Source organism: Lissotriton helveticus, chromosome 11 (assembly GCF_964261635.1).
Source record: "Lissotriton helveticus chromosome 11, aLisHel1.1, whole genome shotgun sequence".
Lineage (NCBI taxonomy): Eukaryota > Metazoa > Chordata > Amphibia > Caudata > Salamandridae > Lissotriton > Lissotriton helveticus.
Window position 1 is genome coordinate 988,440,013 of NC_136072.1, and position 25,354 is coordinate 988,465,366.

Consider the following 25,354-nt stretch of genomic DNA (forward strand, 5'->3'; position numbering starts at 1 on the left):
CCGTCGACGATGGAGTCGTCGTCGTTGACGTGGATAATGAAGAAGCCGCAAAAGATGTGGAGACAGTCGTCATCAACGAAGTCACACATAAGGCCGCAGACACAGATCTTCTCGTCACTGAATCCACCGTCGACGATGCCGTCGTCGACTGAGTGGAAGAAGGCTTCTTAAAGGTGTGAACAACTTCCTGAGAGGATACCTTCGATGGTAGAGCCTTAGAATGTACCTCTGAAGACTTTTTATGTGTCTTCTTCTGAGGAGGCTGCGATGAAGGGCCTCGAGAAGTTACCCTTGGTCTTTTCTGAGAGGATTTGAAGGATATGGAAGAACCCTCACTCTCCTCAGTAGTCTCAGGTTGGTCTTTATCTTTAAGTCTCTGCAGCCAAATTAAGAGGCGTCCCTCCCGATCTTTGAGGGTCTTCGTGGAAAAGGTACGACATACCTTTCAGTCCTGAAAAGAGTGGTCCGCGTAAAGGCAGTAGAGACAATCTTTATGCTGATCATCCACATGAAGTCTCTTTTTACCACAGGAACCACAGGGCCTAAAAAGGCCTTTCTTAGGTATCTCAGCCATGAAGAACCAAAGATCTTCAATCAGAAGGTATAGATATGAAACAAGAGAACACTGGAAATCCAGAAGAGAAGTAAACTGAGCAGAGCTCAGAGGAGACTCCCTTAGCACAACGTGCGGTAGAAAATCTGAGGGACTAGAGCTCCTTCCAGAAAGGTTCTAGAGGGAGGTGATAGCTGATTGGCTCTTCTCTAGAGTTTGGTCATTTTTACAAAAGGACATGGATATGTTACTAATGTGGGGCCTTTGGCCTATTACTCTATATGTCTAATGGGACATTACTTTATTTATGTACCGGGGACTCCCATCCCGACGACGGGGAATGATTCAGGCATGTGAATCTATGAAAGGTACCCTAATACTGGATAATATTACCAATTCTATTAATATTCCTATTACTGCCAGTGTAAATATTAATACTGGCTTCTGATCTCACAATGGCAGAAGCTTGGAGTGAGGGGACATTTGATGAGGTGGCGGAGGGTATGTTGCCTATGCCCCTAGATGATGGCTTTGTTATTTGGGTTGATGCAACTCTTCATTGTTCTGCATTCTGTCCATCAATTGTTGTTTTTGCATTTGTCACCCCGAGTGGGATGGGTATGCTCAGACGTGAGTCCCATGCTCTCCACACCACTGGAGTCAAGCTATCCAGGCTGATGACGGCTGATAGCCAGAAATCGGTCCTTGAATGCTTGATTCCGGTCTAGGAAAGACATGGTTTGGCAGTTCGGGCTGGACTGTTCCCATGAGGCACAGGGTCAAGGCTGATTTGCATATGGCCATGTCTGACCTGGGGTGGTGTGGAGTGCAAAAAAATGATGGATTTAGGCCCAGATCTCTGTACTGGGGTGAATGTATGACATTGTTCTGCATTCTGTCCATCAATTATTGTTTTTGCACGCGCAACTCTCCAACGGACAGTTGCCCACACATTCATGCTCTTGAGAAGGAACATTATGATGGTAGCGGCGCCCTGTAGCATGAACCCCAAGCTAGGAGGGAAGAGGAGGGTCCCTCTTGACCATTCAAACCTCTGAAAGCTCTAAAGGCCCATGGATACGTTAAGCCTATGGCAAACACTAAAACACGGCCTTCGCCCGTGCCCATCACCTTCAAAAGTCTTAGTATGGCATTCCTAAATCGGTAAGCCTCCACGACAGGGGATCTGCAGGGTTAACCTAATTTAGCCAGATGTGTTACAGTGAAGTAAGGATGTTGATAATGTGGAAGAATGTGGTTACCTTGATCTCAATGGTTCCAATAAGGAACAAGGGCCCAGTCAACCATGGCGTCTGAAGGGCAGTGCTAAGCATCTCAGGTTGGATAACCTCTCTAGTTGGGCAACATAAAGCCTGAATAAGTTAGAAAGCATATTGAACCTGGTCGATATTTACCACCTACACTCAGTGGAGTTAGTACCAGCAGAAAAAATGGCCCAATATGTGGGCAATAGAATTTGCTAACCTAAGGATCAAGAGGTCAGAGCCTCCTTAGGGTGGAATGCCTACATCCATCCCTTGATAGAAAAGTCACCTCAACACCAGAAATTGATGGCCACTTTGGTAGCCAAGTATAATAAGGACCCCTAAAAGGGGATTAACCATTTCTGGAAGGCGTGCCAGGATACTCTCTTTGATAACTTAGGTCCAATGACCAACATTTGGACATGTCTAGGGAGGCCAAGGACACTGGCAGTATAATATCACCGGATCTGTTGTCAGGATGGGCACAGAGGACACTATGCTTTCTTGGAAATGTCAACTGTGCACTCTTCTATAGAGAGAAGACGTTCCCTTTTAATTAAGTCCAATCTCAAACTGGGGGAATTAGCCACATCTGAATAAGGCCCTGTATCAGAGGAGGACTCTTTGAAGACACAATTATAAAAAGTTAAAAATAGAGCTGGAAAGATTTGTAACAACTTTCTCCTCACTGGATATGGCCCTGAAATCAATGAAAAGAGTAACACTGTTGATCGCTGGTTGTGGTGGTTTGTTCTGGATCATGGAAACCTTAACGTTGAAGAAAGAGTGGTCCCTTCCCAAAGCCACCCTACCAACTTGGAGCAAATATCAAGGTTGTGGACGCCCTAGAAAAGGAACAACTTCTGGAGGACTTAAAGCACAAAGCCAAAACTCCAAAGATGAATATCCAGAAAGGCTGGAGACAACGAGGAGGACCAACCTGGAAAAAGGGCAGAAAAAAACAGGAAAACTAGTTAAGGACACAAGGAACTAACTAGGAGTATGTACACAGAACAAGGACATTTGCGATGCACTCCTGATAAGGTCTGGCTGCCTTTTATACTACCAAATGACCTGGAAAAGGAAGTAATGGCAGGAAGGAGATAACAGTCATCTTGGATTGAGGATGATCCATAGAGAATAATATGGTAAGTGCAATCTAGGCTGGTGTATTTAATAATCAAGATGGCACCGCATGCCCAGGACGCAGAGGAGATCTCAGCCCACACCTGCCTGTCCGATCTACCCAGTGGGAAGAAAACTGCTGGGCAAGAGGTAAGCGCAAACGCGGACCAGCTGCATCACATATGTTGCTCTACTGGCCCACTGTTTAAGATGTATCCCACTCGGAACACGGTGTGCCATTCAAACACATTTTTGGTGGGGTCAGAAGAGGCAGGGGACGACCTTCCGGCCATCCATACAACTCCCAAAGATATCAAGGTAATTGTCCAGTTCCAATACCATGATCAGAACCGGTTTAGGGCTTTCTTAACAACCATACGACGTAGTAGCAGAGGAAATTTCCCTGGAACTACCAATGTACCCTGAAGACCATCAGGTAAGGAGTATCCTTTCTTCAAAACCAAAGGTGGAAAGTCACCTGGGGTTATTCTTTCACCAATAGAGAGAGAATACATGCGACACGTGGGTCCTGCACAATGTTGGTTTTCAAATAGAGTTCTCTGGCACTCCAGTTCGGCACAGGAGCCTAGGAACAATTTTTTGGGCTGAAGTAGAACACCTTGTGATTTCACTGAGCTAAATTCCCTTCTGAACATTGTTCCTTCCCTTTTGCATTCACAGGGATTTTTGGGCAAACTTTTCTTGGTTGAGTAAAAGGATATGAGTATATGCCTGATGCTAAACCTCTGGGAGTGCAGTCAGTGGTTTATGTACTGCCACTTCAAGATGGAGGGTCTTCATCCTCCGACAGGGCGATTGGATGGTATGGTTGGATCTGAAGGACGCTTACTTCACAATTCCAATTTTTCCATCCCACTGCAGATTGATGCTGTTCATGTGGGACGGTCAGGTGCACAAGTTTGTGACACTTCCCTTCAGACCTTAGAAGATCATGCGACCAGTGGAGGAGTGGTTACGCCACAAGGACGTTCGGATGAAAATATACTTATACAATATGTTTTGGTTACAGCAGGAGTCGTCAGATCTCCTCTAGAACCTAACTATGATGCAATCCCTCTTGAAAGCAATGAGTTTTGCTCAAATCAGAATTTGCTCCCTAACAATCAATGTGCGTCCTGAGTTTTATCATCAACTCAAACCAGCAGGTTCTGAAACTCGCTCACAAGAAATTGACATTGATCAGAAAGGAGCTGAAGTGCAACTTGGTAAATAAATTTGGATCACTTCATTATTGGATAGGCCTTCTGGCATCATCCATTCAGACTATATTTCTGGACACTCTACACGATGGGGATCTTCAGAGGTTGAAGGTGGCTCACTTAAGGAGGGGCCTCACTTACAAGGCTCAGGTATGTCTTACTAAGGAAGCCAGGACAGAGATACAATTGTGGTTGGCCCACATGATGGCCTGGAATGGCAAAGCCATTTTCGATTTGGTTCCTGATGGCGTTATTCATTCTTATGCCAGCCTTACAGGATGGAAAGCTATTTGCGGGAACGTTACCACTGGCAGTGTGTGAACAGACTGGGAGAGAGAGTTGCACACAAACAACTTGCAGGGTCCTTTGCAGTGCAATCTTACACAAGAGACAAAGTGTTGAACTCCATCTTTTTTAAGATGGACAATGTATCGACAGTCAAGTACATCAACTGTCTCAGTGTGACGAGATCACATATTCTGGCAGACCTTGCATTGGACTTTTGGCATCATGGCAAGGTATCTGCCAGTGAAGTTAAATCAAATCAAGGACTGGAATTGTAGACATCTGAGGGATTTCAGTGCATGGAAGCTGCATCCAGCCCTATTCCTGATGATCATGGATAGGTGGGGCCCTTGCCAGAGGGACTTGTTTGTGTCTCGCCTCGACCATCAGCTTCCTCAATTTCTTCAGCTGGAAGCCAGAACCTGTGGCACTGATGATGGATGCTTTCTTGCAGCACAGGAGTCAGTATCAGGGAAACACCTATCCAGCTTTCTCATTAATTACCAGATTGACAGCCCAGGTTGCATGCCAGAAGGCGTAACTCATAATATTAACTCTGATTCTGAGGTATCAATCATGGTTTCCAGTTCTTCTTGAGCTTTCTATGGATTCTCCAATCCTACTTCCCATAATGGCAGATGTTGGGGCAACTCACACCAATTGATCCTGGAGGACTAGAGGAGATGCTGGGGCATCCCAGGCTTTTTGAAACAGGCTTCAGATCTCATCAGGCGAGCATGGACTAATTCCACCTCTAAACAGTATCGCTCTGCTTTGTGACAATTGTCCCGTTTGTGTGTGGTATGGAATTTGCGTCCTGTGGGGGCAGACAGTCCACATTTTTAATTTCCTGTCAGAATTATCTCCTCGAGGTGTGGCGTACCATACGATTAATAAGGTTAGGCCTGTCATTTCAGCAGGCCATGAACCCTGCAAGTGTTACTGGTAGGGAAACACCTCTTGGTTTGTAAGTTTTTAAGGGGTGATAGGCTTTCTAAAACTCCTGAGTGCAGATATTCATAGTTAAGGGATGTTACCATAATCCTACATCTTTTGGAATCATGGCAGTTTTTCCAAACCAGGAAATAACTTACCAATAATTTCACAAAGCTTTTGTATTTAAACTCATGTAAATGAGTTTAGAATGAGAGCATTGGATGTGTTCTCTAGGACTTTTATGCCAGGTGGGATAACCATCACGGTGTTTTGGAACACCAAGACCAGTACTAAAACTGACAATTATTCGTCATTCCGGGGGAGAGCGGGTCGTATGAGGGAGGTGGGAGGAGGAAGGTAGGGAGGGTTAAGGTATAAAAAAAATAAAATGAAAATAAACGTACCTTGATGCTGCCGCCTTCTCCCGCGCATCGGCTCTTCCTGCTTTTGGCTCTGGGCACATGTTCCCAGACTGCCCTGCGGCCAATCCTGAAGCTGCTCTCCCATGAGAGCAGCTTCAGGACTGGCCTGAGTGTCAGCAGCTGGCGCTCCCAGGCAGACTGGGAGCCTGTGCCTGCTCTCTCCCGCCCCAGCAATCAGCTGAGGCTGGAGGGACCTTCACTGCCCATGAGGTGTTTGGCCGGCCTGAGACAGCCGGCCATTCACCTTATGTGCAGTGAATGGAGTGCCCACCACTCTCCACCAGCAGTTACATCCCCTGGACCCATCCCCCAAGACTCGTCAGAGTCCTGGGTGCGGGTCCAGGGGATTAAAATAAAACGATAATAAAACGTCTTTAAAACCCGTTTTATAATCACTTTATTTACTGGTGGTGGCAGAGAGAGCGGCGTTCATCTACTCTAATGGAGCGGCAGCCGTTGATTGCCAGATCACCCAAAGCTCTGTGCGTTTAGCTGTCGAGCAGCATATGAGAGTAACGGAGGAACTAAGACCAGCAACTGTTAATCTCTTTAAATAAGTCTATTAAGCCTTTCTTTTCACAAACAATAGCCCAGTCGGTCCGTTGGATAATGACAGAAGCAGGCATCGATTACTCTTGTTATGGGGCACATTCAGCTATGAGGGCTCAGTGCCTCTAAGGCGTTTATGATTGGAGGATGTTGGAAGGAAATGATGAAGGCAGCTGACTGGTTGTTAGATTCAACTCTTAAGAAGTTGTACTTTTATGCCAGTAATGGGAATGGCTTAGATGGTGGTGAGGGAGCTTTAAACAAGTGTGATCCAAGTCTGTGGTCCTGACATAGAAAGTAAAATGTCCTAGCTATCATGAAGGAAAGTTTAAATTCTATAAAGGACACAGAGGCAAGGATTATCTGACCCAAGGAGGGACATAGTCATCCTCCCCACACTTCGACAATATTTCGGTGGGATTCAGTTTTGAGCTCAGTATCACTTTTATAGTCATACATGTGTTTTACCCAATGCAGGAGTTGTAGTTCTTCGCTTGAATATTGTTTATACATATACAGATGTATTTGGCTTCCAAGCTAAATAAATAGAAGGAAAAAAAACATAATCCTCACCTCCACGTCCTTAATAGAACTGAAACTTTCCTTCAATAGCTATGCAATTTTACATTCTAAGGACCTTCGTCTATTTATACAATACTGTAATTTAACAGCTACTCATATGTTTAATCAGACAGTTTAAAAAAAAGAACTTTGAGCTGCAATAGGCAAGAAATAAAATTGTCTAACAGCAAGTAAAGGTTTTGTATACAAATCATAAATATAGTGCTTGATTTTAGATATGTTCTGCGAATGTAAAAAAAATAAAAATAAGATGACCGTATAAGGAATCAAACAGAGGAGATAATGAAAGTAAGACTCTTGAACTTTTGAAAATGATGAATGCTCCTATTAGGGAGTGGTTAGTAACTTACATTGTGAATAATAAAAAAACCTTACTGTACAAAACAATACATTTTCATGACATCTAAAACAATATAGAAAATCCACCTAAAGTTCAATAGCAAATGAGAATAAAGTGCCATAAAAGTGCAACAGCAGTGTTAGAAATGGAATTTCTGGGTGGCTATGGCTTGCGCCTAAGCCAGGCAGAAACCACCACTCTGGTCAGGGCAAGGGAGTTACATACCGAAGATAACCCCAGCTCACCCCCTTGGTCGGTTGGCACGAGCAGTCAGGCTTATCCCAGAGGCAATGTGTAACGCATTTGCGCAACACACTCACATAGCAGCAAAACACTAGGCACACCACAGAAGAAACTCCACACAAGGTTATATCAAAAATAGCCTTTGTATTATCATAAACACATTAGAATCATAATCACACAGTATATACAGTGCCAACTGGCACTAGGCAATATTCACAGGGGATTATATGCAGGACCAGGCCAATCGGGCCACGGTTAGAATCATCAGAATGCAGGTAGTAAATATAAAACACAACCAGTAACTACTGGTACAATAATGACCTCAGCATTATCACATTAGCATAAACACATTACGAAGTAGGCCTCACCATCATAAACACATTATGTACAAATCACTATAGCATAGCAGTAGGCATCAATGCCTGCTGCATAATCCATCACCATAAACACCTTATGTCATAGGCATCACATAAATCACATTAGGGCCTTGCGCCCTAGCAACCTACAACTGACCCCAGGCCCACTGGCCTTTCACTGGGGCTCCGATGCCCTATGCCCAAAAATGTCAGGGAATGAAATGAGGCCTCTCAAATGGACCCCTGGCTGCCTTGGCAGCGAAAACAACATGTGCAGATGCGCTGGGGCGTGGGGTGCATCTCATCCCTTCTTTAAGTAGAGAAATGGCCGCCAAACGTTGCAGCTGCTTGTGCAGGGCAGCTGCGATTGGCACAAAGAAGAACTGGGGGAGCCCCGATCACCGGGCTCCTCCTGGTGCCAGAAAGAGATGCCCCCTTGGTTGTGGCTGTGCGCCAACGGGAGGGTCAGCTGGACAGAACACGAACATTGGCCCCCACTGTGCCCTGGAGGACACAAACAATGCTCTCCTTAGCCCCCTTCACTGGGGCCTTTAGTCGACCTAACAATGCTTCTGGGGCGCCCCCCTCCTCCCTCAGGCTCCCACCTCAGTCACCGACAATGTGCCTCGAAAAAGCCACACTCACCGTGCTCTTTCCTTGCCTCGCTGGTCTCCTTTGATGCCGCTCCCGGGTTCTCCAGTCAGGCTTGACAGCATCCGGCAGGGAGCCAGCAAGGCTCCAGTCCTCCGTCGACCTTGGGGGAAGTTCCGACCCTGATCAGGCAGACTTGCCTGATTTCCGTCCCGGGCCTGGGCCGACCTGGAGCGAAGTCTCCTGTTCTTGGGCTCCCTCTCTCCTTGGGCAAACGCTGGGTAGGCTCCCTCTCTTCCTTCTTGGAGCGGCGTCTCCGGCTCGCCTCTTCCTGGCCAGCACCGAGGGGCTCTCTACAGCTTCATGGGTGCCCCGCTCAGGAGTACGCCGGCTTCCGGACTCCGTGGCAGGCTCTGCCCACAGTCAGGCGGCTCTTGCCTGACTTCCGGGTCGCCGCTCGACGACAGTGCGGCAGCTGCTTCTCGACGAGTCTCGGCAATGCGGGGTGGGCTCCCGGCAAGTAAGCGGCAATGCGGGGTGGGCTCCCGCCAAGTAAGCAGCAATGCGGGGTGGGCTCCCACCAAGTAAGCAGCAATGAGGGGGGGCAACCGCTCTAAAAGCACCGATGCGGGGTGGGCTCCCTCCTCCTCTCCAGCAAGGCACCAGCTCCTCTTCTCTTTGGCAATCAAGAGATAGCACTCACAAGGCGCTAAGAGTCCTTTAATGTTACAGGGGCGGAGCACACAGGGCCCTCTGGCAGGGGGCCCTCCTTGTAGCAGTTCCTCCTGGGGTCCAGCAGCAGCAAGTACCCATGTCACAGGGAAGAACAGGAACGCCTTTTCATGGGGTCACAGCCCCAATATTTGGGGCTTGGGGTGAACCAGTCCTAATTGGTTCTGGGGAGTGTGGAGCACTTTGTTTACAGGGCTCCTCTTTCCCTTTGTCAGGTGGTTGTTCTGTCATCAGACGCACCACATGGGGGTGGAGCCAGCCTTCACATAGGCAGGCACAGACCAATTCAGTGTCAGGGGACTACTCCACCCACTCCTCCGAATGAAGATGTCCCATTCAGCCTAGCGCTGAGTCACAGTGCCCCTCCTGGAGCCACACACACCTCACTAGCCCCTGCCACTCCAAAGCCAAACATGCAATCCACATCAGGCAGGCAGACACATAGCACACAGTAATGCTAACTTCGAAAAGTGGCCTTTCTAAAATAGTGATAATAACTCAGCACACACCATTGCGCAGCATTTATTATTACAATTCCAAATATATCAAACTTGACCACGCTGCTCCTCTCATATCGGGAATTACCACTAAAACACTTATCAGGGAATCCCCAATGCATTCCTATGGGCGGGCAGCCCCATAGCAGTGAGAAACCAAAATGGCTGTTTGTCCCTACCAGGACATGTCACACACGTAAGGTACATGTCCTACCTTCCAGCTACAATGCACCCTGCCCATTGGGCTAGCTAGGGCCTACCTTAGGGGTGACTGGGGGGTCACAGACATGGCACACACTTTAGGTGGCACGTCACAGCGGCAGTAACACTGCGCCCACAGGGCCTGCAATGGCAGAGGCCTGAGACAGGTTTGAAAGGCTACTTTGGTGGGTGGTGCAATCAGTGCTGCAAGCCCGCCAGTAGCATTTAATTTACCAGCCCCAGGTATATGAGATACCACTTTACAAGGGACTGACAGGTAAATTAAATATGCCAAACAGGTGTAGAACAATATTACCATGTTTACCACAGAGAGCACACACACTTTACACTGGACAGCAGTGCTAAAGTGCCCAGAGTCTTAAAACAACCAACACAATGTCAGAAAAAAGGCAAGGGGGAAGGCAAAAAGTTCAGGGATGATCCTGCAAAAAGGGCCAAGTCCAACAAGCAGCATACAAGACCTCCAATTTAATTTGGATCGAGTTCATGAACGTAACAAATCTGATTAAAAAACAGACTTCAGTAAGGTTACAACAGTATTCTACTGCGTCATCGCATGTTCATAGTTTCAATTACTTTAAGGTCGCAATTAGGAAAATTCTTAGCTGCCAAGTAAATATTCGTAGCAACAAACTAAGTGGGCTAGACTTTTTCTGTAGTACCTACAAAACCTACAGGCAGGAAAGAGTCTCACATCTTTCCATTTCGGTTTCATTTCTCCATCATTAAAAAGACCAAAACGTAGTCATAGAAAGTTAATTCTTAGGGCCCAAGGAATGGAAATCGCATGACAGGAGGAACAATACTTATTTACAGCGAGTGCATCTCAAATTGTAATGAGAAATTAGAAATCACCAGTCATCAAGAATGCGCAGGAATCCAAGGGCTTAAGATAGAAAACAAAAATTTAATAAATACCAAAATACGAGTCCAAAGTGTAATGCGCATTCACATTACCTCTTTCATGAGTCTGTCCCTGGCTCTTCTTTCCCTTTCCCATTCTTCTTCTCTTTTTGCCCATACTTGTTTTGCTTCCTCTCTGTAAAAAAACAGACCACAAAATTATGATATTTTGACATAAAAAGAGTATTTATGGACAGAAGAAAGGGGATATTTGGAATTTGTTTTTTAAGTAACTGAATGCTCCTCTTCATTGTATATGAAATGCATACGCCTATTGGATTGATATCACTTTGATTGTATGAAGAGTGGAGTAGCTGAGGTCTGTACCGTAGTGGATCTTCTTTTTCTTGTTCAGAGGATCTGCCTCTGCATTACGTATACAAAATGCACTAAATGTATAAATTAGATTACACTATCACAAAAACTGTTTTCAGCTAACACATACACAGAATGAATTTGGAGACTGCATAAATGAACCAAAAATAGTCAATTAAAAGTGCAACAGAAGATTTGCATTACACTTCAGTAATTTAGTGTTTAGCAACTAATAATCCCAGATGAATTGATTACAAAGCTAAAAAAGGTAATCAGTGAAAAATTGCACTATGCAAGAGATAACTTTAAACATAATTCGCAAATCAAGTTAACGAATGGCACATTCCACATGGCACATCACTGTGCTTAAATGCAAACACTAGAGAGCAGTCATTCTTCACCTAATCATGGAAGAAAAGGACTGTGTAGTTGCAATGCAGAGAATGCTAACAACATATGACAACTGTAGGGAACAAGCAGGAGAGATGCTGATGTTCCAAAGTATCATGTTCTAGTAATGCATCATTGAAGGCAAATCCAGGAGGAGACAAATTATGATGATCCCTGCATAAATATTAACAGGTTTTACTATAATTCCACCTTTTGGTTTGGATGTGTTACCAGTCTAATGTAACAGTGGCTAAAGGCATCTTACAAAGTGCCATTTAAATAGCACTCTTAGTTCAACAAAAAGGAAACACGGTAGACTTCTGCCTGCAAATCAGTGTGATAAAGGTGCAATAACAAATCCTGTAATAATCTAAATAAAAAGGTTGTTTGTAGATTAAATTTAAAGGACTGTATTATGTTTTTATGTCATACGGAAGAGCCATCTTTCATTGCTTCAGTGCTTGCACAAACAATGCAGTACAACACTGAAATCTAAACATTATACATATGCCTTATTGACTCTTGACAGAGAACTAATGCCCTGATTTAGAGTTTTTTGAACAGCTCCAATGGTTCAGGGAAAATGCTTAATGAAAAAAATCACAAAAAAATTAAAGACATTGGTAATAATGTAAAATAATCACTCAGTGCAGTAGAAAAACAAAAAATAATAAGGTACAGACAACAAGTTCTTATTGAATTTTTGGGGGGTTATTGCAAATATTTGTATATGACTAATATTACAAATTCCAATATACAATTGGTACTCACAAGGTTACACACACACACACAAAATATATATATGACACAAAGAGACTCCATTTTGCCGGACCCCCTCCCCCCCCCCCCGACTCTGCAGGTCGGGCTCTGCTTGAAGGAATGGAGATCCTGTTGTTTGGAATTTTGCCACAAGAGATTGCAGAGCCACACCAATGACTTATTTTCAAGCGGACTTTATTCGTGAAGAATGGCACATCGCGCTTTTCACTGTTTCTCTCCTTACGCGTTTCGGCGGACTTCCGCCTTGATCACAGGTGAGTGAATTAGTTGGATTAATTTCCTAGTGGTCACATGGCCTCTGAAAGTAATTACGGGCCCCAGAATGCACCAACGACAGTTCATCCACAACGTGACATGGTGCAGACATAGTTCAGCTTAAATAGCATTCTTCGCCCAAATGTCACAAAAATCATAGGTGCAAGACTTTTAAACACAAAAATTGTTAATAGCAAAGTGCAAGCGCTGCCACAGTCATTATTCATGCCTGGAATGCGGTGACACCAGAGAGAGGTAAACCTCCCCCATCTCCCTTTCTTGTACCCATAGCCAAATATCCTTGGAAATCCAATGGCTGGTGCTTGGGCTCGAGTGTGTCTTGCCCCCTCCATCAAAATCACACAAAGAGACTCCATTTTGCCGGGTGAATTAGTTGGATTAATTTCCTAGTGGTCACATGGCCTCTGATAGTTACTACCGGCCCCAGAATGCACTAACAACAGTTCATCCACAAACAAAGAACACAACCAAGGGCCAGTCCAATTGGAATTAAACATACCACAGACACAGTTGGTTTATCATGCATCCCACAATAGCTGTGCAAAGAAAGAGCTATCACCAGTTAAACAAAATTATGCAACTCAAAAATGTCAACAGATATCACCAATGAATAAAAAGGACTGAATCCCTATATACTCCAGTGCCAGAGTAGAGTCTCAAGCTAGTATGTGCTACACCAAGATGATAAAGTTATAAATCCAGAGGTGCCAATAGATTCCATGATATTGGCTAACCTAATTGTGATATATAGGCTTAATGAGTGTCAGATCAGGGGATAATGTCCTCCAAGCCAAAAATTCATACCGACCTAACTTCCAGAGTCTCTATAATGCAAGTACATCAAAGAATTAAATTGATTTAAACTTAAAATGATTTAGAGTCTGGAAGACAGTTACTCCATAACAAATGTGACTAGGATTGACTAGGATGTAATGTACTTGTTATAAGGCGGTTAGGATATGCGCCACGAGTACCCGTCGCCAAATGTTTAAAAAGGGATAATATGAAACCTAGGATGAAGCAAGAAACATTAATTAAATGCTGCTCCATGATATACTTGATGGTACAGGATTTTTATGGATCCAACACTTAGCTTCTGAAGGTAGTACAATGTATGATGTTAATTACTATAGAATAAACCTTTTGCTCATAACCATTTTATGAAGGAGGGCAGCAGTCTGTTTACCTTGACAATGACTTCAACACTGGGTGGCAATCACACTCCACTGTGTCCGTGAAGGTGCTGTGCATGTATTAGGTAAGCAATTTGCTGAGTTAATTGTTAAACACCAAGCTCTCAAACATGATCTGATGTACCAAATGAAAGAAAGCCTAACCTTTCAGGATGGGGGTTTAACAATTCACAATTTCTTTAAAACGTCAGAAAGGATAACTCAGAAAAAGAAGTATTTATCAAAATTAATTTCAAATTACAAGGCGCTGTAGCTTTCTAAGCCTTACCTCCTGTTAACAGAAATCAATACAACTCAAATAAGGAAGTTAAGTATTTATGATCCAGTATAAAACATACAACTGGAAAAGGACTCCTTTATTGGAGTGACCAGCATGAACGTACACTTGATCCACTATCGGTAACCTATCTGAGAAGTATGTACGCTTGGAAGGGATTATACTTAATCCAATAGCCCCCTATCCTTATGGAATCTTTTTACTTCATTCTTTTCCATGCACAATGTCCACTTGTGAGATTATAGAAAGTGAAGTGATCTTCATCTTAAAGATCAACAACCTTCTGTCATACAGACTTCCTTGGAGCAGTCATTGCATTTACCACAATAAAGTATATATCCAACTCTGGAACTATCCACAGAAAACAACACCTGAAAGGGGAGTTTTTGGATTTCCAAGACTTTTTTCCAAGGGCTTGTTTGATTGCAGATGGAATCATTTGCATGAAAGAGCAGTTCTAACTGATCCCAATATAGATCCAGTCTTGGAATTGACAACTACCACTGGCATCTCTTGCAACACTAAAAGAGAATGAAAAATCTAAATTCTCCAGAGATCTAGGACCAGTTCATAGTACTACCAAAAAGCACATGTAAGTGTTTTGAACCAAAAAGGGAAACCATGTGCAGACCTTCATGAACTGAAAAAGCACTCATGATGTACTGTTTATTTGACAAGGAGGTACTGTCAAATTGGCGACCCGAAATTAGTCTAATACAAATTGACATTTAGTTTTCAAAGTCAGCTATACAATTGAACTAGAATATCTTTATTTTGTAAACACTAGGAATATATTTGATGTCTTCCTCATGAAAACTTTATCTACCTGCTTGGCAAGGGCATTAATTTATGTTGTTGACATACAAATAACTAGCTAAGCTGTTGATGAGCACATACAAGAACAAAGACATGTGTTGGCCCAAGTGTGAAAATATCAATTGAAAAGCACAATGGATGAGAAAGAGTTGAATTCCCCTGACATGAGACAATCACTGACTGAGCTCTCAGATGAAATAGCTTAAGCCTTATTAAAACTTATAACACTCCATAAGCATTAAGGAACTGCACACTGTCATGGGTTTAATCAATTTCTCAAGTAAGCTTGGGTGAGGTCATTCCTCCCCTAATCCAGTTGCTAAAAACACACCAAAAGGTGTAATGGGGAAAGAGCAAATTACAGCAGTGGAACAAGTTAGTGATGAATCCAGAGTTAAATCTGGAAACTGTGTTTCACATCAATTCTTCACTGCCACCCTCTACTATAAACAGGAATGATAACAAAACAATTATCACCTACACAAGCAAATACCATAGTATAAACATCCCATCAAAATGTAATGATTTGTATTAAAAAAATGTTATAAAAAAAAATAATTCTTTGGGGAGAGAATTTGCCCTAATGGCTAGGGCGGTCGACCTCGGAGCTGGGGAACCGGGATAGAGTCTTGGCAGGGACTTTCAACATTCTGTGATTCTGGGCAAATCACTTAATCTCCCTGTGCCGAACAAAAAGGAATGTGTCTGTCTGTAACATAACTAACTTCGGGTCTAGTGCGCGCTATATTAAACTCCACCAAAAAAAAAAATGGAACCAATTGGATCAATGTCACTTCAGCTAAATCATGGTTCATGTTCGTGCAAAGGTATACGAAATCAGATATGGTCAAGATAAAAAGTGTGCTATAGCTCAGGGCTCAGAAGATCTGCACAACTGTACTCAACACAGTCATATACCGTAGGTGAAAAAACCAACGTGGAAGCCCATGAATTATTCCAGTATAAAGTATATGATCAAAAGTATCAAGAAAAACCCACCGTCAATATAGACACATGACTTTCATCTTTGGAAGGTCCAAAAGTAGATAGATAGACACTTTATTGTGACAAATTATATGACTGCTCCAAGGAAATCTGTATGACAAAAGCTAACAACTGAATACAAAGATGGTTTAGGACTCCTCTGCTGAAAAGGCCTGAATCTCACTTACCATGTGAGCTGAAGAGATATTCACCAAAAATTACAATACTCTTCCACGACAGCTGCTACAATGAAGCCTTTGGGAGTAGGCTCCCAAGATGGATCCAACAGTTTGCTAGGACCAAATTAAGTTCTCAAGAAGGTGATCGAGTTCTAATATGCGAAAATATTTTCTTTTGCCCTCCCAGAAAGTCTTTAATGACTGTAATTTTGAAAAAGGATATTTGGTGAGGTCCTTTTCAGTAGCCTGTGATGTCCACAAGATAGGCTTTGACAGGGGCTTTAAAGAAATCTGTAGAAGATTCGGAATCTCCCACAGCATGGGGCACTCTGGAGCAATGAGGAACATTGTTGCTTGGGAATCCCAAAGTTTAAGAATGACTGTAGAGATCAGAGAAATCAGTTGAACGATGTACAATGATGTTATTGACCCGTTTATCACAAGGGTATTGCCCAGAAAGTCTGGGGTCCACCTCCTACCAGGCTAGGTCGGGTACCGCCCCTGAGTTCATCTGCTCTGCTATTAAATCCTACCTTCCAGGCAGAGAACTTCGCTCCACTCATCTGGCCCTACTAGCCATTCCCCGCTTTAAAAAACAGAGGGTCGGTGGAGCGAGGTTCGCTGTTCTGGCTCCAACCTTTTGGAACTCCCTCCCTGTTGCCCTGCGGACCTCACCTTCCTACCTTCAGTTTCGGAAGGACCTCAAAACCTTCCTCTTCACATTAGCTTACACCACCTAAACCTCTCCTGCTGCTGTCGACTTTCGGTTCACTCATAGCGCCATGAAACCGCTGGGTAAAAGCGCTGTATAAATGTTTTTAAATTCAAATTCAAATCCTGGATTTGAGGGCTCAGCATTTTTTGTTTAGAGATTGTAATGAAAAGAGCTACCAGTGGCTAAGAAATAAAGATACTCACCTGTAACTGTGGTTCTCAGGTATTGGCATCTTTCATAGATTCACATGCTTAAATCATTCCCCGTTGTCGAAGTTGGAGTCCCACGGCACAACTACAAAGCAGTACAGCATAATACAGATGGCCAATAATGGCCACAAAACATTACGTTTAGTAACCTATCCACATTCATTTACTAAGAACCAAACGTCAGCCAATTAGGTGACAGTGTCACATTGAACACTCACGCCATAGGCTTCATTCCCTCCAATTTTCAGACACTAGTGGTAAAGATAACCCCGTAGAAGTAAGGGAATCCTCTACGGGAAGGGGGTGAGGTACTTGGCAAAGAACAGTTACAGGTAAGCAACTTAGGGTCATATGTACAAAGTATTATTCCTGTAAGAAAGGCCCAGATTCGCAAATGTATAAACATCTAAACTGCGATTTTCCCAATTTCAGTTTGGGTGTAGAAATCGCTATTTGGAAGGGGCGTGTTTAGGGTGTCTCTTTCAAATAGTGATTTTCAGTGTTATTTAACAAGGTTTTTGACTGAAATGCGGTTGCAAAATCTTGAGATTTTAACACCAACTCAAAGTTGGTGGTGATGTATTTGCAAATTGGAGTGGGTTTGTGAATGTTGTAAAAACTATTTTTAGGAGCTCTTGAAAAAGGAAAACAAAATGTTTCACTTTTTATTGTTGAAACGCATCCCGTTTTCCTGTAAGGAAAACAGGTTACATTTTGATAAAAAACAAAACTTTATTCAAAGGCAATCACAGACATGGTGGTCTACTGACCTCGGAAGGCCACCATCCCTGTGATTGCAGACATTCCTAATGGGTTGCAAACTGAGTCACCCTTCATTAATATTCATGAGGTAGGTTGATTTGCAACCCACTAGGAATCACAAGTATGAAAGAAAAAAGTTTCATAGGTAAGGAAGGTGTGGCGGGACCAAGGGAATCGAGCACTCAGGACGTCTGGGTAAAGCCGGTTTTATTGAAGTTAACAAGCGCTTGCGCTGCTGCGGCGGGTTCTGATAGTAGGGCAGTGGAGGTTCGGTGCCTCGACGAAGTGGTGAGCTCTTCTCCTTCCGAATGTCACTTCCTGGTCTGCCTCCCTCCCGTGGGCTTCTGGATGATGTAGTCCCGTCCGTCTTGACCGTCGGTCTCCGGGGCCCAGGAGTCGGAAAAAGGAAGAGAGTACAGTGTCAGGACAATGCTCTGGGGAGCCGAGGTCGCTCCGGGATAGGATGTGAGGGGGAACACTCGTGACACACAGCAAACAACGTAGTGGCGGCGTGAAGTAGGGGAAGGGGCACAGTGAGTGGAAAACGGATGCGAGTGTACTACGGAGGTTTTAAACCTCTTCTACCCGCCCAGCCCACGATACGGTCCCGTACCTGGGTTAGCCACACTTCCCTTGAAGTGTGGCTGGGCGAAGCGCCGTGCCGTTGGCCTCCTGGCTCTGCTACAGCTGGGCTCGCCTCCTCCTCCGTTCTCTCGTCTTCTTCGCACTCGACGCCGGTTCTGCTTCCTTGGCTCTCTTCGTCTCCAACCTCCTTCCACGACTCCTCGCCACCTCCGGGTGATGAACACACCTCCCCTTCCGTCGGCCCGGCTTTTAGATCCGGGGCCCCGGCTGGCCAGGGGGCGTGGTTTGAGAAGTCCTCCGTCCAGTTAAAGTAACAGCAACCCTCCTCCTTGGGCGAGCTGGAAGAGTCCCAAGGCTCGGTCCCGTTCCCGACCACTGGTTGCTGCATGGACGACAAAGAGGGGAGCATGGATTGTGGGGGAGAGGTGAGTCGCCCCTGGTACATTGGTCCTGCCCCCTGGTCACACACCTCCCCCCTAGGATTCTCCCGATCGGGGAGAGGGTAACGAGACAGAAAGTCAGCGCTGCCGTTGTCCTTGCCCCGTCGGTGGCAGACAGTAAAGGAAAACGGCTGAAGAGTCAAAAACCACCGAAGGACTCTGGGGTTATTGGACATGTTCCTGCTCATCCAGGTCAGAGGGGCATGGTCGGTATATAGGGTGAAGGGGTGTCCTTCCAGGTAATACCGAAGCTTATCCACCGCCCACTTAATGGCCAGGCATTCTATCTCAATGGTCGGATACCTGACCTCTCGGGGAAACAGCTTCCGACTGATATAAAGGATCGGATGTTCGGTGCCCTCCTTAGATAGTTGCGACAACACCGCCCCCACCCCATAATCGGACGCGTCGGTGTGCAGGATAAAGGGTTCAGTGAAGTCAGGTGACCGTAACACGGGACTCGTTGTAATGGCTTTTTTTAGCGCGTCAAAAGCCGTCCACATTGCCGTTGTGGGCACTCCAAACCCTGAGGGTTTGTAATCGTTCTTGAGGGTGTCCGTGAGGGGACTTGCTATGTCAGAGAAGGATGGTATAAATCTACGATAGTACCCTATCAAACCGAGGAAGGCCCTCATCTCTTTTTTTGTCTGTGGAAACGGGGTTTCGGCGATGGCTCTGATTTTCTCGATTTGCGGCTCAATCAAGCCGTGTCCCAGTAGGTACCCCAGATATTTCACTTTCTGGAATCCCAACCTGGACTTCTTGGAGTTCACATGTAGACCCGCGTTTTGGAGTTGGGTCAGTATGGCGGTTAGATGGTGCTGGTGCTCTTCCCATGTAGTACTGAACACGATGATATCATCCAGATATGCTGAGCTGAACGACTGATGGTCTCGCAGTATTTCATTCATTAATCTTTGAAACGTCGCTGGTGCTCCGTGAAGGCCGAAGGGCAACACGTTAAATTCGTACAATCCGTCTGGAGTGGCAAAGGCAGTCTTCTTCCGATCCTCTTCGTTGAGGGGCACCTGCCAATAGCCCTTGGTCAGGTCTACTGTGCTGATGTACGTTGCATGTCCCAGTTTTTCAATCAATTCATCAATGCGTGGTATGGGATATGAATCGAAAGACGACACGGCGTTCAGGGCGCGAAAGTCCATACAAAAACGTATGCTGCCATCGGGTTTCGGGACCATCACTATCGGGGATGACCACTCACTTCTTGAGGGTCGGATCACTCCCATGCGCAACATCTCTTTTATCTCCTTTTGTATGGCAGCTCTACGCGCTGCTGTCTCTGCTTCACTATGGTTCCTTCTGGTGTTATGATCCTGTGTTCAATGCAGGAAGTCTTACCCGGTAGATCCGAAAACAATCGGGCAAAGGGACGCAGAGTCGCTTCTAACTCCTTCAGTTGGGTTGTTCTGAGGTCCTCATTTATAACCAGGCTGTCCATCGTTGTGGCGTTCTCAGACCCTGTAGGTAGGGCGAGGTTATGGGCGAGCGGGGGAGGTCCGATCCATTTCTTTAGTATGTTGATGTGGTATATTTGGGATTTTCTGGGAGATATCCGTAGCTTATAGGTCGTTTTCCCGATGGTTTCAATTACCCGAAAGGGACCCTGCCATTCTGTCTGGAATTTTCTGGTAGTAGATGGTAGGAGTACCAGAGCCCAATCATCCGCCTCTAATTTCCTCCATTTTTTTCCTTTATCTTAGCAGGTCTTCTGTTTGGCCTGGCTTTTCTCCAGTTGTGAATAGGCCAATTCTCGGATCTTTCCCAGGGAATTCTTCAACGACTGACTATATTGAAGAAGACCCCTGGCATCGCCTAGTTGTTCTGATTCCCATACTTCTTTTGTCATTTCTAGCAGACTCCGGGGTTGCCGACCATATAACATCTCGAACGAGGAGCACCCGAGACTGCTTTGTCGTTGTCCTCTTATCACGTATAGGGCCAAAGAGAGGATTCTGTCCCACTCACTCCGGTTCACCGCCAGCATCTTTTTCATGGTTGCCTTGAGGGTGCCGTTATAACGTTCCACCAGTCCGTCCGTTTGGGGGTGGTAGACCGAGGTCCGGATCTGGTGAAGATTCAGCAGACCACAGACCTCCCTCATCAGTTTGGACATGAAAGGGGTGCCCTGGTCTGTGATCACTTCCTTTGGAAACCCGAAAACAGCTCCAGGAAATGGTCCGCTATGGCTTTGGTGGTTGGGGCACGGAGCGGAAAGGCCTCCGGGAACCTAGTCGCATAGTCCACTATGACCAATGCGTACATATTGCCCCTCTTTGTCTTTGGCAGTGGTCCGATCAAGTCCATGGCGACCCGCTCAAATGGCACCCCGATTATCGGTAGCGGTTGTAAGGGTACGGCAGGGGGGCGCGTTGTGTTCTTTTTCTGACAAATGGTGCATGCTTGACAATGGTTTTTGAGATCTTTGTGTACCCCGGGCCAATAGAAGTATCGTAGCACATTCTGGGTTGTCTTCTCCGTCCCGGAGTGCCCCGCTAATAAGTGAGTGTGGGAATAGTACATGGTCTGGTCCCTGAAGTCTTGAGGGACCAACAACTGGGGAGCCTCCGTGGGATTCCCTTGTCTGTACAACAGGTCGTTTTGGATCAAAAAGCGGGGATATCTGGGAGAGCGGTCGTCTTGGGTTTGATGGGCTTGTTCCCAGGCGTTGTACAGACTGGCGTCATTGGCCTGAGCAAACTTAAAGTTCCGATCCGTGACCCATGGATCGGTTGTTACCATGGCTGTTTTGGGGACGACAGGGGTCTCTCTTTTAAGTGTCTTACCGAATGTCTCTAGGAAATGGGGATTGTCCGTCCCTATGATGATCTCCTCTGGAAGAGCCTCCATCACCCCCACCTTAACAACTATGGATCTTGCGTCTGGCATTTGAAGGGGTATGTAGGCTACAGGATAGGTCTTCACGTCCCCATGGACACATTTAATATGAACCAGGGTCTCAGGAACAACCTGTCCCTCCCTCACCAATGATCCCTGCACCACCGACTGCTTACAGCCGGAGTCTAAGAGTGCTTTCGCCCTAATCCCATTCACCCACACACTTACATAAAACGCTCCGCCTAATTCGGCTGAATACATGATCGGTTTCGGCAGGTAACCGACTTCCATGGGCTATTCGGGAGGGGCTCGTCTCTGCGGACACATACGGGCTATGTGGCCCCACAGCCCGCATTCGAAGCACTGTGGTCCCTTGAACAGCGGTCCCTCCGGCCTTATAGGTCTAGGCGGCTGGAAGACAGGAGTGGGTCTGATCGGCTGGAACCCAGGAGGGGGTCGAGTGTTCTTTATGAACTGGGAGGATGGTCTACTTGGTTTTTTGGGTTCCAACGGAAGGGTCTTGGGTTGTGCCCTCGAAAAAGTTGTCGCCATTTCCATTGCCTGGGCGGTCGTCAGGTTAGAATGCTGTCTCAGCCATTTTTGGGTGGCATATGGAAGAGCTTCCAGATATTGTTCGAGGTACACCTTGTCCATGATTTCTTCCTTGGTACTGGTTAAAGGTGTCAGCCACTTGTCGGCGGCCATCTTCATTCTGAAGAACAGCGTTTTGGGGTTATCTCCTGGAGACCCTCTTTCCTTCCTGAAGCGTACCCTGTAGGCTTTGCAATCCATTCCCAGGTGATCTAAAATGATCGTTTTGATTGGGCCATATGGGGTCTGTCCTCCTGGGTTGGCCACCTGATAGGCAGCCTGTGCTTCGTGTGTCAACAGGGGTGCTAGGAAAAACGGCCATTTCTCGACCGGCCATCCACACGCCAGGGCCACCCTCTCAAAATTGGTCAGGAACGCATCCGGATCTTCCCCTGGGATGTATTTTTGCAGGGAAATACCGGAAGGAGTAGGATGGGTGATCCGAGGCTCTCTATAGGCCGGGTTGCTGGGGTCCCCGATGATTTTCTGCAGCCCCTCCATCTATGTGGCCACTGTATTTCTGAAAGTCTCTCTGTCCGCTTGGGCAGCCGTGAGGTGTTGTTCGACGGCCCATCCTAGCTGTTCTTGTCCTTTCACCAGAGACTGTAGAAGTTCTTCCATCTTGGGTTGACAGATGGCTATTCCTTTGCCCGCATTCTCCACCACTTGTGGCGGGACCAAGGGAATCGAGCACTCAGGACGTCTGGGTAAAGCCGGTTTTATTGAAGTTAACAAGCGCTTGCGCTGCTGCGGCGGGTTCCGATAGTAGGGCAGTGGAGGTTCGGTGCCTCGACGAAGTGGTGAGCTCTTCTCCTTCCGAATGTCACTTCCTGGTCTGCCTCCCTCCCGTGGGCTTCTGGATGATGTAGTCCCATCCGTCTTGACCGTTGGTCTCCGGGGCCCAGGAGTCGGAAAAAGGAAGAGAGTACAGTGTCAGGACAATGCTCTGGGGAGCCGAGGTCGCTCCGGGATAGGGTGTGAGGGGGAACACTCGTGACACACAGCAAACAACGTAGTGGCGGCGTGAAGTAGGGGAAGGGGCACAGTGAGTGGAAAACGGATGCAAGTGTACTACGGAGGTTTTAAACCTCTTCTACCCGCCCAGCCCACGATACGGTCCCGTACCTGGGTTAGCCACACTTCCCTTGAAGTGTGGCTGGGCGAAGCGCCGTGCCGTTGGCCTCCTGGCTCTGCTACAGCTGGGCTCGCCTCCTCCTCCGTTCTCTCGTCTTCTTCGCACTCGACGCCGGTTCTGCTTCCTTGGCTCTCTTCGTCTCCAACCTCCTTCCACGACTCCTCGCCACCTCCGGGTGATAAACACACCTCCCCTTCCGGCGGCCCGGCTTTTAGATCCGGGGCCCCGGCTGGCCAGGGGGCGTGGTTTGAGAAGTCCTCCGTCCAGTTAAAGTAACAGCAACCCTCCTCCTCGGGCGAGCTGGAAGAGTCCCAAGGCTCGGTCCCGTTCCCGACCACTGGTTGCTGCATGGACGACAAAGAGGGGAGCATGGATTGTGGGGGAGAGGTGAGTCGCCCCTGGTACATTGGTCCTGCCCCATGGTCACAGAAGGTGATCTCAAAAATAGAGATTCAGAAAAAAACACTATTTGGAAATCGCTATTCCTACTCTGTAGATCTGGCCCTAATTTTCTTCTCTAGTACTAGATCTTTCATAGATTCATATGCTTGAATCAGAATAGCTAGCAGTTACAGCACATGCACAATCATAGGCACAATGACACAATAATGGGCAGTGGGGTAATAGAATAGGAAAGGCTCAACTTATTGGAACAAATTGCAAAACACTGCTTGTCCCGCTGCCGCAACATTATGCTAAGACGACTCCAGGCGGTAGTATTGTGTGAACATGTCCCTCTTCTTTCATGTTGCTGCTCAACATAGTTCCTCGAGATAATAGAGCGAATGGAATAGATCAAATAGAGCGGTCGTCGTAGAACTTGCTCTGGTAGAGAGCGCTTTAACTTTTTCCGTCAAAGGACTTCCAGCCTTACAGTGACAAAGCTGGACAGCTGCTGACATCCATCGAGCTAGGCTCGGCTTGGAAACTGGAAGATCTTTGTGATGATTTCCATATGCTGCTAGTAACTAGTCTGTTCTACTAAATTGTTTTGTCCAATGCAAATAAAATGTAAGGCATCTTTTAATGTCCAATGCATGTAATGATCTTTCGGCTGCAATTTGCTGCTTCAGGTACAATGCCTTTAGGATAATACGTTCATTTAAATGAAAATGCGTTGGTACTTTATCTTTTTTTTTTTTTAACAGTTTTTTTTATTGATAACACAGGCAGCAGAGAAAAAAAATAAGGAAAAACTTTACAGAAGTAGATCAATAGATCAGTTTGTAATAAAGCATAAAAACATCTGATTTGACCAGAATAAAAAAAGAAAAAAAAACAAGAAAAGAGTAAACATACAAGAGGAAAGAACAATTATATAAGACAACTCAAGTAACAAGTAGCAACTAGATCAAATCATATCAAGTCAGACCTGGAAAAAGAAATCCCCAGATCTTGTCAATTTTCTTTAATGACCGAACCCCCCTTGTTCTGGCTAAAGAAAGTTCCATATCATGTATTTCGTTCACCAAGAACCACCATTCATTTACGTGAGGTGGTTGATCTGAAATCCATGCCCTTGCAATAATCAGTCTAGCACATGAAAACAAAATAAAAACAAGGTCCTTATATGGAGCGATAGTTGGTTGCATACCTAAGAGTATCATCTCAGCTGATAATGAAGTGAAAATTAAGTCTTTCTGTTTCAAAATATTTTCTAAATTTTCCCAGAATAAACGCAGTTGTGGACATGAAACAATCATGTGTTCTAAATTAGCTGCATGCAAGTTGCATTTCGGGCATTTTGTACGATCATTAAGTACATTATTAACAGACCATTTAGCGGAGTATAATACAGCTGGCAAACAGTCTTATAGGCTTGAAGTTTTAAACTGGATGAACAAACAAGGGTATTAATGTTATTTAAGAATGTGGAGATGTTGTTCGCTCAGCTCTAATGGCATTCCTGGTGTGAGTGGTCTACGCTGGCTAGCGCTGTGGGGATTTATTTATGTTTGAGGAAGAAATCCTGACGGGTTGCATTGCGACTGTTCTCCCCGTGTTCTCCCCTTGGAAGTGTGTAATTTTCTCAC

General features: G+C 45.6%; 1 protein-coding gene across 4 annotated transcripts in view; it reads right to left on the bottom strand.

Annotated features, from left to right (window-relative positions):
• The window catches only part of TCHP (trichoplein keratin filament binding), a 443,788-nt gene that overhangs the window by 108,805 nt on the left and 309,629 nt on the right, over window positions 1–25,354 (bottom strand). For all 4 annotated transcript variants that reach the window (XM_078667348.1, XM_078667345.1, XM_078667346.1 and 1 more), the window contains exon 10: window positions 10,876–10,957. In XM_078667348.1, coding sequence (XP_078523474.1) covers window positions 10,876–10,957 — 82 coding nt within the window. The remainder of the gene's footprint in view (window positions 1–10,875; window positions 10,958–25,354) is intronic.